The sequence below is a fragment of the Lynx canadensis genome, chromosome A3 (assembly GCF_007474595.2).
Source record: "Lynx canadensis isolate LIC74 chromosome A3, mLynCan4.pri.v2, whole genome shotgun sequence".
In the NCBI taxonomy this organism is placed as follows: domain Eukaryota; kingdom Metazoa; phylum Chordata; class Mammalia; order Carnivora; family Felidae; genus Lynx; species Lynx canadensis.
In genome coordinates, this window is record NC_044305.1 from 89,360,419 (window position 1) to 89,374,485 (window position 14,067).

A 14,067-nucleotide genomic window follows, 5' to 3' on the forward strand; every position below is an offset into this window, starting at 1 on the left:
GAGTAGATTTATTAAATGTGGATTTATCATTCACTCACCCCTTTCCTGAGTTGAGAAGGCTCAGAGAACATTCCCCTTCATTATGGTGTAGAAAAATAAAATGGTGAGAAGAGGCTTGTGTTTTCACAAGGAACAAGACACTGTCTTCTGTAGACTGAGTATGGGGGCAGGGGTGGATATTCGCTATTGAAATGTACTCCTTGATTTCAATGGTGATAATCATATCCCAGAGTGGTAGAGGCCATGGAATGGCACTTACCCAACAGAGAAAGGTGAGTATGGCTACCATAAAAGGCAGCAGGGCTAGAGTGATAATCAGAATATTTTGACCCGTAGGAAATTTTGATGGTGGTTAACAGGGGATACTCAGGGCCAAAACAGACAGCCCAATAGGGTTCTCCTTAAACTGTGTAAATGGGGGGAAAAACCCCAACAACTTTAGGTGTACTTTAAAGAGAATCCTGACTTAAGCCATCACAATGAAGAGCCATGGCCTCTTTCCCTTTTTCCATTTCTGAGTCAGTTCAATGTCCCAGGGCCCCTGGAAGGAAGGAGAGATCAGGAGCCCTTGAGGAAGGACCCTGTGAAAACTCTCATTCCTAGACTCCCCCAAAGAGACTCGTGCCTATTTGCCATGGTAACTTAGCCTGGGGAAAGAGAAACATATCCAGATCTCTCAGGAATTAATAGTTACTGGGATCTGAGTCAGAGTTAATCTCTAAGGAACCTGAATTCCATTGTGGTCCACCAGTAAGGGTGGGCTTATAAGAGCGAGGGGATGAAATTTTGGCTACCATTCTTCTCATAGGGGCCCAATGGATCTTCAAATCCATCCTGTATTTATTTTCCTAGTTTTTGAGTGTATAATTGGAGTAGAAATATTCAGTTACGGTATAAAAATATACATATGCATTGCTCTCTTACCCATGAGATCCTATCGATTATGGTAGAAAAGACCAAATGGAAGTTCCTGGAGATTGACTTCCCTACCCAAATTACAAGCTGAAGACAATATTGCAAAAGATTTGGGGGCATTTTTGTAATTAAGCACCATCAAAGACTTGAAATATTTATAAGTGGTGATTCTTATCACATCTCCATTTCGCTCACCTATTTGAAGTGGGTCTTGGATAATGTTATAGGATAACTATAAGCTTAAACAAGTGGTAACTTCAATTGTAGCTGCTGATTCAAATGTGATCTCTTTACTGGAGGAAAAATCAACCCAGCCCTGGTACCTGGTAGGCTGCTATAGATCTTTTTTTCCATCTCCCAGTAAGTAGAGACTAGGAGAGGCAATTGCTTTCACCTGGAAAGTCAGTTGTATATTTTCTTCGCTCAGGACTACTTCAGTGGCATTGGATCATAATTTGGTCATTATGATTACTCACCATCCTGCTGGCTATTGCTTTGACCTGATAAATTGATGACATTCTTTCTGACAGGACTAGAGAGCAGGGGGTTGCAGTTATCCTCAATTCTCTGATTATGTACTACAGAGTGGCTGGGAAATCCCACAAAGATTCCAAGGTGTCACCTCAAGGAAGTGTCCAGGGATATAGTGGCCTGGGGAATGTTGAGATGTTACCTTCAAAATAAAAAATAAGTAGCCAAAAAAACCCCCAAACCAAACGAAACCAAACCAAAACACAAAAACCAAAACACCTTGCATCAATACCTTTAAGAAAAAGGTACAATAAACAGCAGATCATTCTGGATTCTTGAGGCAACATATGCCACATTTACTGAGTTACTTGTGCTCCAACCCATTGACAAAATAATCTGGAAGGGTTACATGATTTGAGTCAAGTCCAGGATAAGAAAAAAAACTTCAGCTTGTTGAAACTGCTCTGGCGTCTAGCCCTTATAACCCAAAGTATCCAGTGGTACTTGAAGTTCTGTGGCAGATTGAGATGCAATATGCAGTTTGTGAAAAACCTAGATAGAAGAGTCACAGTGTAGCAACCCTCTAGGGGATCAGTAAGGTGAGATAGTAATTTTGTACTCACAGGAATAGAAACGAATTGCATATTCTGTGTTGTCCTCCCTGGTTTATCATATATAAATTTATTTTATTTGGATACACACACAGACAAACAGATGCATATATAAAACAAAGTTTCTGTCTCCATATGCCACATATTAACTTTTGTAATTTCTTTTTCTGATTATAAAAACATCATGAAAATGAAGCTATTAATGGATTAACTTACCCATCAGTGGAAATGACTCATCCTAAGGAAGAGCTTGCCATGAGGAGTCAACTACAGGTTATCGTCAGCTTCCAGAAGCCAGCTGGGAAAGGAAATTAAAGGTTCTCCAGTAGGCAGACATCTTTATCAGCATCAGTAAAACCAAATTTTTTCTGAAATTCTGTTCAGAATCTTTTGACCAGCCAACTCAACGCAATCTCCATTGATTTCATTCAACAATGTTTACCAAGCACCACCTCATAGGCCAGATAGTGTTTTAGGCACTAGGCACAGAGTGGTGTGCAAAACAGATAAAATCCATTACATCATGGAGCTTGTCCCTCCTAGTCAGGGGAGACAATAAACAAACGCATACATGTTGGGTGGTGATAAGTTCTAAGAAATAAAATAAAGCATTGGTGAGTGTACTGGGTTATCAGAGAAGAGCCCTCTGATAAAGTTATCAGACTCTGTGGAAGTGTATTCCAGGCCATGGGAACAACAGATGCAAGGGTTCTGAGGTGGGAGTGGGCTTGCATATTGAGGAACAGTGAGGAGGCCAGTGTGGCTCTAGTGGGTGAGCAGGAGGGACGGGCAGGAGTTTAGATCTGGAGGTATAGGTAGGAGCCAGATCATGCAGGCTCTTGTAGACCATGGTTAGGACTTTGGATTTTATTCTCAGTTAGACTGAAAGTCCTTGCAGGACTTTGAATAAAGACATGGAATGCTCTGATTAAATTTATTTTTAATTTTTTTAAAAAGCATTTTTAATGTTTTTATTTATTTACTTTTGACAGAGAGAGAGAGAGAGACAGAGTGTGAGTAGGGGAGGGGCAGAGAGAGAGAGACAGAAACACAGAATTTGAAGCAGCTCCAGTCTCTGAGCTGTCAGCACAGAGCCTGATGCAGGGCTCAAACTCATGAACCGCGGTATTATGACCTGAGTCAAAGTTGGCAGCTTAACCAACTGAGCCACCCAGGCACCCCTCCGGTTAATTATTTAATTGGATCACTCCTGTTCCCCCGTTGAGAATGGTCTATCACAGAAACTAGATCCATACCTTTAAATTTCATCCTCAGCCACATACAGGAATGCAAGCTCTTTTGATTTCTCCTTGATACAGGGCTTTCATCTGCATAGTTCTGCAAGTCTTTGGTTTGTCCTCTATGCTGACCTCCTTCCTCCAAACCTGTGTTATAATGGTAGACAAGCTTCCCCTCCCCCACAGCCTCTCACGTCATCCCATCCTTAACTGACACCCGGCTTGCTCCTGAGGATACAGCTGTCCTTGCAGCTTCTGCAAGGGAGATTGACAGTTCCTATGTTCTTCTTACAACAGGGCTTGCTGTGTGGCTTCTACACTGCATGGTTCAACAGGAAGAAGCATAGACCATGCAGTCAAACATACTGGGCTTGAAGCTACCTTGCACCCCCTCTTAGTGGCTGGATTATATTGGGAAAATGATTTAACTTATCTGAACCTTGATGTCCTCATCTGTAAAATGCTTTGCTGAATTGTTGTGAAGATTAGAAGAGGCAATAATTATAATATACCCATCGTAGTCCCTGGCATTCAAAAAGCCTTAGTCTTCCCTTCACTCCTGTCCCTTTGATGCCCACATGGCCCTCTTTGTGACTTATCTGGTTAGTGTGCAGGAAGAATGTGGCACTTGACTCACCTTCTTTTACATTCAGCTATGTCTTCATCCCAGGGGTTTTTAATAACTACAAGGGGAGATTGTTTCAGGAACTTAATCCTGTGGCCACACCTTGGGCCTTTTAAACTCCTATAGCCACATCTTGGACCTTTAAAACTCCAATATTTTGGTTTCCAGCCAAGACCTCCTATTTTTCCATTCATCCCTTTGTCTAATCATCTTGTGCATATAGTCTCTACATGCTTTTTCTCCAAGTCTGACAGCCACATCCTGGGGTTTTACCTTCTCCTGCATTTGGCCTAGACTTCCTTCCATGGATCAGTGGCAGGTTTTAGTTTCAAGCAGCAGAAGCTAGTGCTGGCTAACTTCAGCAGAAAAGGAATCTACTAGAAGGTTATTGTGGGGCCCTTAGAACCAGTGGGAAAGCTAGAAACCAGGCTTGGAAAAGGGGTGACATTGTATGTTACGTTCATCATTCGGTAAATATTTATTTCCTCTCTTCCATCAACCTCCATAGGAGGAATATGATGTTGGATTTATGCATGTGATGTGCTTTAGGCAATGATGTGTGGGGAAAGTGACAGGGTGACTGTGGCCTTAAGAGGCATTTGTATTTCCACTCACTTTTGAGAGCTTCCAAACTCCCTCATGGAAGAAGCATTCTTTGAGTAAGCCACTGGTCCCAAAAGAATGAAAGCCATAGGTACTAAAGTCACCCCAGCCAACTCATCCACTGCAGCCTGAAACAGATATCCCCAGGCAGCCAGCTGGAGCATGAGCAAGAAACAGCATTATTTATTATCAGTTGCTGAGATTTTGTGATTGTTTGTTACCTGCACTAAGTAGAGTAGCTGACCAAGAAAGGCAAGAATCAAGGAAGGCTGGGGAACAGAACCCAGGGCTGAGGTCATGCTACGTGTTCCACTGGCCATTGCTGCTGCAGAACTCTTGACTCTACCACTACAGATATGTTCTAAGCCAGTGCTTTTCAAACTTCAATGTGGCTTGGAGCCATCTGGATATCTTGTTAAAGTGCAGATTTAGTAGGTTTGGATGGGGCCTGAGAGTTTGCATTCCTAAGAAGCTCTCAGGTGGTGCTACCAGTCCCATACTATGCTTTGTGTGGTAAGTTCTGAATTGTTTCTGCTTCACTCCCTTAAGAAACAAAGTCACAAATGGGAGCATCCAAAGGTGTAAATCTAGGTCACATGTCCATGCCTTGGCTGCTAGGTGGCAGGTAGAGGGATGACTTTCTATAGGGGGTGGGGAAACACTGTATTGTCCTTGATATTTCACAGAGAAAAAAAGGAGTGGTTCTCAACCATTATGATGGATCAGCATTACTTGGGGGGTGGTACTTGTGCTAGTTTAAAGATCAGATTCCTGGGTGCCAACCCAGACTTCCTAAATCTCATTCTCTGGGTGATGGCAGCTGGGATTCTTCATAAAATAGATACCTCAGGTGATTCTGATCAACATGGTCTGCAGACCACATGGATAAAACCTAAGAAACATGAATTCAATCAACTTCTTGCTCCACTCACCTGAGTAAAAGATTTTTATCAATACCTGTCTTTTCTGTGAGAAATCCATGTACTTCTGAGGATAATCCTTCCACCTGAACCCCCTGTCATCCTCTCTGCTTTTATCAATTGTCTTTTTATCTTTCTTTCTATGTCTTTCTTTCCTTTGGGTCAATCTTCGCATTCTAATAAACTCAAATGTCTTCCATTTTGAAAACAACAACAAACTCCCATGGTTCCTTTCCTGTTCTAGTTACTCCCTTATTCTTCTTTCCCCTTTTCATGGCCAAAATCCTCCTTTCTACATTCAACATCTCACCTTCCTCACCTTCAATCATTTCCCAACTGTTTCATCTGTAGTCTGCTCCCACCATTCCATCAAAATAATTTCTTGTGCAAGTTACCAATAATTTCATAAGGCCAAATTCATTAGATGCTTTTCAGTTCTTATTTTGTCTTTCTGTTGCATTTGATGCTTTTGACCTCTCCCATATTGAAAATATAGTTGGCCTTTGAAAAATGTGGGGGTTAGGGGAGTCTACCCCCAATGCAGTTGAAAATCCATATGTAACTTGACTTCTCAAAAACTTAACTGCTAATAGCCAACTATTGATCAGAAGAAGACTTACTGATCACTTAGTCAATTAACATGCACACACACATATTTTTAAATGTTTATTTTTTGAGGAGAAAGAGGGGGGAAGGGGTAGAGAGAGAGGGAGACAAAGGATCCAAACAGGCTCCATGCTCTCAGCCCTGACCCCCGTTCTCCCCCCCCCCCCGCCCCCCCGACACAGAGGGCTTGAACTCACGAACTGCAAAATCATGACCTGAGCCAAAGTGAGACTCAATCAATTGAGCCACCCAGGCGCCCCAACACATATTTTGTACATTATGTGTATTATGTATTGTGTTCTTACAATGAAGTAAGCTGGAGAATAGAAAGTGTTAACAAAAAAAATCATAAGGAAGAGAAACTACTTCTGTAGTACCGTACTGTATTTACCCCCCCCCCGCCCCCCCAAATCCATTAGAAGTGCCTGTGCAGTTCAAACCTGTGTTGTTTGCCAACTGTATTTGATTTCCCATATTTTATATTACTGCTATTTTTGTGTTCTCTTCCTATCTCTGGTAGTTTCTTCTCAGTCTGTGTTCTCCTCTTCCTCTTTTGGAATGTGCATGTTATCCAGGGTTCCGTTCGTGGCCCACTTCTGTTTTACACTGAGTTGTGACTTTCTCCAACACCTATGTGCTTGTTGTCAGCAACCCACCCCTCCCTCTTCCCCAAGTCCCAGTCTTGTATCTACAAGTCCTAACTGAACATCCTTAACTTGATATGTCTTAGGCTACTAAAACTCAATATGCTCCAAAGCGAACTCATGACCTTTCCCTAAAGACCTACATGTTCCTACTTCTGTATTTCCATCATCAGCTGGGCTGCCCAAGCCAAAATGTGGGATTGATCTTATTCTTTCCTTCTACCTCTCCTCCCCATACCCAGTCACCAGGTCCTATTGATGTCACCTCCATGTAGCTTTGCATCTGTACTCTCCTCCCTCCCTCCCACTATCTGCACCTGCATTCATTATCTGAAGTACTGTTATTACTTCCTTATCGATCTCCTTTTCTCTACCAGTGCCGTCCTCCACATCATCTTGTGTTTGGGTTCCTAAGGAAAATGGGTGAAAAGATACAGGGATATATTGGTGGAACTCAAAGGTACAGCCATTTGTTTAAAGGCTGATGAGGTTGAAGGAGGACTCCAATTTGTTCTCTGGAAGGTTCAGACTCAGGGGACATCAGCTTATCTTTCAGACTACTGACTTGGAATGTGGAAGCTGCTGAAAAGACGGAAACATTTCAGCCATTAAATTAAGAGCAGTGGCTATGGCTTGAGAAAAACACGTCAGAGCATATTGTTTTTCTATTCTTTTCTTTCTTTTTTAAAATTGCTTTTTCGTAAGTGGCAGAAGAGCACAGGGAGTCAAAAGTAACAGTATGAAGATCAAGGGGATCATACAGAGACATCATTTTGTTAGTTAAAAGGGCTGTCAAAGAACAATAATAGGCAAGATTAGTGGTAGGGTGAAGGATACTGAAGAATCAGAAAATCAATCTTGTTCTGTTGTAATGGGCATACGCTATCCATTTCTGTTGTCAGCAGCTCTGGAAAATTCCTGAGAATCTTTGGTTTGAGGTCTTGCAATGAATGGATTAGACATCCAATATCCCAGAAAAAATGATGCATGTATTTTTTTGTTGAGTAACATGAATCCAAGGATCAAAGCCTTGTAGTTTTACTGTTGGGTTGTCCTTAACGGTGCCTGATGAGATTTTTCCATTGAGGATCAAGGGAAAAAAATTTTTTTTTCTGATGCTTTTTTCAGAAATCTCTGGATTTCAGATCCTGCAGAAACTGCTTAGGTAGGTGCTTTGGAAATGCAGCTTCCACCTATTGTTGGTAAAGCAGGAGTTATAGTGTGGGTCCCCTGCAGCAATTAGTCATATCAGCTTGTTTTAAGGTAGAATCTATATTGGAAATAATTCCCAAGTACATGAGGCAGCCTGTTATGAACTCAGAAGGAGATAACTTGTGGATCCTACAGTAGAATGATGTCCTTGCTATGAAGGCAAATGGAAGTACTTTGGGCCTTGGAGGTTGGAGAGTTCCCGAGAACTTTGATACTTAGTTTTAGAATTCCATTAGTTCCCTTCATTTTTCCTGAAATTTGTGGATGATAAGCATAGTGGAGTTTCTAAGTACATGGTAAAGGTTTACAGAATTATTTAATAACAGTATCAATGAAATGTGTGTCCCTGTTACTGGGTTTCTCCAGTCAAGAATACAAAATCAAGCAACTTTCTTTTTCTATCATTATATCCATAGCTCTCCAGCAAGGAAAAGCCTCAACTTGTCATAAGAAGAGTGGTGTTTGAATATACTCATATTCCATTTAGAGATGTTCACAGGAGCCCTGAGGCTTTGGGCTCCAGTCCATGTTCTATCTTTATAGTTTTGCTAGAATTGGGTCATAGACAGATAGGACATACATCCTTGACAATACTCCTAAAAATTACCTTGCCAATGTTGGTTTGATATCACTACCAATTTATCTCTGCTATTGTGGACAGGTACCATGAAGAACTTTTGCTGGATTCTAATTATGGCTGTCTCCTTAGGTAATAGCAAAGCATCTCAAGATTCTTTAATTTGCTATTTCTTTTATAGGGGTTCCTGAATTAATCAGGAAAGCTTTGTTTCCAAAGCATTTCAAAGTCATTGACTAGACTAAAAATATATGTACTATCAGCACAAATACTTACTCTTTATTCTTTATTAGCTTATAGGTCTGGGCCAGGGCAATTTACTGGATTTACAGAAGACTTGGGATTGCACAGCCAGCCAATTACTAGGTAAGAGGCTTTGGGCACGTTATTTTTCTGAGCCTTAGATTCTTCAAATATGAAATGGTATTAATACTAATCTCACACAACTGCGGGCATTTAATGAGTTACCGCACAATAATCAATGAATAATACCTACCACTAAGTCCTTTACGTTGGTTATCTGCTTTAATAATCACAACCATCCTATGTGAAGGCCTCTTATCATTTTATAGAGGCTCAGTCACACCAATGTAAGTGGCGATGTCAGGATTCAAACTTCCATTTTTCTGGTACCAGCTTAACCCCTCTACCGCCCCACTTTTTCGCCGCTAGGTTCAAGTGCCCATCATACAGCCTGTCGCATGGCAGGCACTCAACCTTTAAAAATTTGTAACTTGCAAGTTTGATTATCATAGGTTTATCCTAGAGTCTGATCTCCTCCCGGTGCAAGGGCAAAATTCAGTTTTGACTTGGTCCAACCGAGGACGAAATTCTCCCCTCCCTCGAGAAGACCCCAGTCCGAGTTTATTGTGAGCTTTCAGTACTGTGAGCAATGTCCCAGCGTGTGACGAGGGCTACGCCACTCCCTCGTCAGCTCCAGCCACACCTCGGGCCTCCCCGCGGGGCGTCCTTAGCAACCCGCGCTCTCACTCCCTGCCCCGCCCCGTCCGCGCGTCGCGGCGCCGGGTGCGAGGCCGCGGCGGTCTTTGCGCCTGCGCGCGGCCGCAACCGCCAGTCAGCTCTCTTCCCCTCCCCTTTCCCCTCTCCCCCTCCTCCTCTGCCTCCTAGAGCGAGACGCCAACATGGAGCCTGAGGACCTGCCGTGGCCCGGCGAGCTCGAGGAGGAGGAGGAGGAGGAGGAGGAGGAGGAACAGACGGAGGAGTCTGCGAACCAGGAAGAGGACGGGGTGGTCGAGGTGGTGGAGGTGGTGGAGGAGGTGGAGGAAGGGGAGGGGCGGGAGCTGGACTCGGACTTTAATTACGAGAGCCAGCCACAGGAGAGCACGGACGACGAGGACGACGAGGAGGCCAAGGCCTGGCTGCAGGCGCACCCCAGCGGGAGTTTGCTTTCGTCGTCGCGCCCGAGCCACCGCTTCTTGGAGGACGAGCGGACCGGCCCGGAGAAGGTGAGCCAGGCGGGGGAGAGATGTGGGCTGCCGTCGGGCAGGGTGACGGGTAGTCCCTGGGCGCTCCGCCTGCTTTCTACCCTGCTGCCTCCTGCTCGCTGCGGGTCACGGTGCCCGACAAATAATAAGCGCGCTTTTAGAGCCTTGTAGGGGCCATCTCGCGTCCTGGGCCCACACTCTTGTTCAGGTTCTGGTTGGCTACGCCAAGTTTCCCATTCTTGCTGGCAAAGACCTCTCTTGTTTACTCCTCTCGTTGGGTCCCGGGCTTTTTGAATTACACCAGATGTTCTGAGAGCCAGTATTCCCAGTGGGTGTGGTGAAGCAACGCTTTGGGAGGGAGGTGGGGCTCTTTGTGCCCTGCGGGAGGGGAAAACGGCGGTGTTGGAGTGGAGAGTAAGGTTGCCCAGGGACTGTTTTGTTGGGGAGACAATTAGATTAGTATGCCTGAAGGGCAGGACTCTTCTTGAGGGAGTAGTGTGGATTATGGACACTACATGATTAGTCTCCAGAGGCTCCTCGCCTATTATACTTCACCGGACCCTCGTTTGTAGCAATAAAGGGGTCCCCAGTCAGTAGCAGGAGGTTTATGCGGCAGTACCAAACAGTCTGGAAAGCTAGAAAGCACAAGTTATTACACAATGGAGAAAGAGCTGATTTTATGGTTGGCTTCTGAAGACCGGTTTGAAAATAACTACATTTAATTCATTAGCTTCTCAGGGAGAAAAAGAAAGTTTGCTCTACAATTCAGATATCAAATCATCAGACATTTATTAAGTTTCTGTTGTGTGCAGGGTATGTGTGGGGACCAAAAGAAGCCCAGGGGTTTATTGTCTAGGACTGCTCCATAGACAAGATCTATGTAAACTGTGCAGAGTGACAAAATGCAGCAAAGTACAACAGTTGAAAAGAGAAAAGACTTACATAGACTTGTGCTGTTCAGTACAGTCATTACTAGCCATATGCGGCTCTTTACATCTTATTTAGTTAATTAAACTAAAAATTCAATGCCTCTGTTATACTAAGTGCTCAATAGCCACACTTGACTAGCGGCCACTATTGGAAAGTGCAGATATGGAATAGTTCCTTAATCACAGAAAGTTCTTTTGGACATTGCTGCCTATAGACTGTTGATCATTAAAGAATTATTGTTTTGCCTGGTAAATATTCCAGTGGGCACTTACTCATTGAGCACTCATTAGGGCATTCACCTGTTGTGCTGGTTGGAACCTTGGTGAACCCAAACATATTTTTTTTTTTTATCTCTGCCTCACTAGTGTTCACATAAGAGGGAGGCAGACAGAATTCATTTGGCCACATGAATAAAAGTGAAACTGATATGTACTAACATGCTTTGAAAGCATACGGAAATGGAATCTGATCTTGTTAGTGAAGCTGGGGAAAGCTTCCCTGAGGAAGTTCTGATAGAGCTAAGATCTGAAGACAAATTAAAGTTAACTAGCAAAGAGAAAGCCTCTCAGTTGAGGGAAAGGCACATGGAAAGGTAATGTGGGAGAAAGCATGGCATTTCCAGGAAACTAAAGGCCAATATAGATAAAAGATTTATCTCTGGAGCTTTGGAAAGTCATTGAAAATGGGGTATATAGTAAAATTTGTGTTTCAGAAACATCACTTTGTAGCAGAGTGGAGAACAGCTTTGACAGCAGGATGGGGAAGGGGAAGTGGCAATATGTCAGGGATGCTAATTAGTAAGCCATTGCAGTATTGCCAGGCAAAAGATGACCATATTTTGCAACAAGGAGGTGTTGGTGGATATAGAAAAAAAACAGACTGATTGGAGAAATATTTAAGAGGTAAAATCATTGTACTTATCCATTAATTTTACATTATTATTACACTAATAATGGATTAGGTGTGGAACATGGAGGCAAGAAGGTGTTTGGTGTTAGATTATTGGATGAATGATTGTGTCAAATATTGAGATATGGCCAGGTTAGAGGTGGGAGTGATGGGAGGGAGGGGTTGATGGGATTGGCTGAGATGAGTGTTAAGATTGTTTTTGGAGATCAAAGGAGAAGTCTGGGTTGGAGATTTCAAGCTGTAAGTTTATCTGCATATAGACCATAATTAAAGCTACACTTGTGGATGAGGTCTCCTAACTTTTATTTTGTTCTATGATTTCTTGTTTGAATCAAACTATTAGTATTTAAATTTATATCTCCAGGCCTAGAGGAGGAGTGTATTAAACCACTTTAACTCTTATTATAGACAATATGAAAAATTATTATCCCGTCTAATAGTGATCTATATATAATAGACAACCCTACTTCTTAGAGCCTAGTGTTTCTCCCCCACCCCCTCCAAAGAAGTGGGGTTTTTTTTGTTTTTGTTTTAAGAGAAATCAGGTATTTTACTGCTTACCTTGGAGAATATATGAAGGTATAGAAGGTGTTCAGTATTAAATGTAGTTTTAAGGGGCGCCAGGGTGGCTCAGTTGGTTAAGCATCTGACTTTGGCTCAGGTCATGATCTCATGGTTTGTGAGTTTGAGCCCTGCATAGGACTTTGTGCTGACAGCTCAGAGCCTGGAGCCTGCTTTGGATTCTGTTTCCCCTCTCTCTCTGCCCCTCCCCCGCTCATGTTCTGACTCTCTGTCTCTCAAAAATGAATAAACATTAAAAAATTAAAGTAAAGGTGGTTTTAAGATGATATAAAGAGTATTATGATTTTTTCCCTTAGTTTGCTGACATTAAATTTTACTGCCATAAGTTGGAAGATATTTAAAGGGGAAAGAGACTTTAGTGTTTCTTGCTAGAAATTTATGAACTATAAAGTTTTTTGAAGATAAGTTGTGTAGTATTTAATGCAGTGTATTAAAAGGATGAGACCAAATGATAGGAAACATTTAGTTCTGTCTAGTGTCAAGTTAAATGACAAAATTGTAAGAGTTTGATTCACTTTTTTCTCTCTTATTAGATCATAAGGATGTACTAATGGTAATGTATAAGGTAGCAATTAAGTTTGTAGTTGTGAGACTGAGCTAAGGCATGAGACTTTGTAAGTTCGGAGTGAAATGTGCCCAGCCTTACAACCAAGTCTTTTTAAGGAGTTTAGGAAGTGAGTGGTTCAGAGCTTTTACCGTGTTGGTCTTAACACTGGTTCTGCAGGCCGTTGAACATGGATCATTTCAAACACCTCTCCTTGTAATTCCTAAACTTAAATTTCTGAGCTGTGCTAGGGAAGATAATTCGGTTATATGGATTGGTATCACCAGAAATTCTTGGTCTCCATCTTTTAACTGGGTCATGAACAGTGTTTGGAAATCTTTGTGTTTCCACCCTCCGCTTCTTGCACATCTTCACTCTTAGCCTCTAGCCCTCGCCTGATGTTCAACATCAGGCCTGAACCCCTTTTTCACTTTCCTGACCCCTATCTCCAAATTTGTCTACAGTGTATAATTTATCTTTTTTGACCTATTGACACATGTTTTATTCTTTTAAATTTTTTATAATATTTGTTTATTTTTGAGAGAGAGAGCGCATGTGCGTGCACGAGTGGGGGAGCTGGGGAGAGAGGGAGAGACACAGACAGACAGACAGACAGACAGAATCCGAAGTAGGCTCCAGGCTCTGAGCTGTCAGCACTGAGCCCAACACAGAACTTGAACTCACAAACCCGGAGCTTGAACCCACAAACTGGGAGATCATGACCTGGAGGCTTAACCAGACTGAGCCACTCAGGTACCCCAATACATATTTTATTCTTAATATTAATCCTTGTTTTCTTAGCATAAAAACCGTGTCATAGTGTGTTTTCTCTTAAGGAACTGCTGGATTTTATTGGGATATTTTATAAATGATAATGGTTTTACTTTTTTTTTTTTAAGTTTGTTTATTTTTGAGAGAGCGTGAGTAGGGGATCGGCAGAGAGCGAGAGAGCGAGCGAGCGAGCGAGAGAGAGAGAGAGTGTGTATCTCAAGCAGGCTCCGCACTGCCAGCGCAGAGCCCAGTGTGGGGCTCAAACTCATGAAAACGGTGAGATCATGACCTGAGCTGAAACCAGGAGTCCAATGCTTAACCGACTGAGCCAGATTAAAATTTCATTGTATGGGTATACTATATTTGTTTTTCATTCATTGGTTGATAAACATTTGGTTTTTTTCCTACCTTTTGGCTGTTAAGAAGAATGTTGCTATAAACATTTATGTACAAGTTTTTATGTG

At 42.5% G+C, this 14,067-nt stretch overlaps 1 protein-coding gene across 4 annotated transcripts in view; it reads left to right on the forward strand.

Annotated features, from left to right (window-relative positions):
- Positions 1–9,563: 9,563 nt before the first annotated feature.
- Positions 9,564–14,067, forward strand: part of ALMS1 (ALMS1 centrosome and basal body associated protein) — a 225,545-nt gene continuing 221,041 nt past the window's right edge. For all 4 annotated transcript variants that reach the window (XM_030310857.1, XM_030310858.1, XM_030310860.1 and 1 more), the window contains exon 1: positions 9,564–9,888. In XM_030310857.1, coding sequence (XP_030166717.1) covers positions 9,565–9,888 — 324 coding nt within the window. In that variant the 5' untranslated portion in view covers position 9,564. The remainder of the gene's footprint in view (positions 9,889–14,067) is intronic.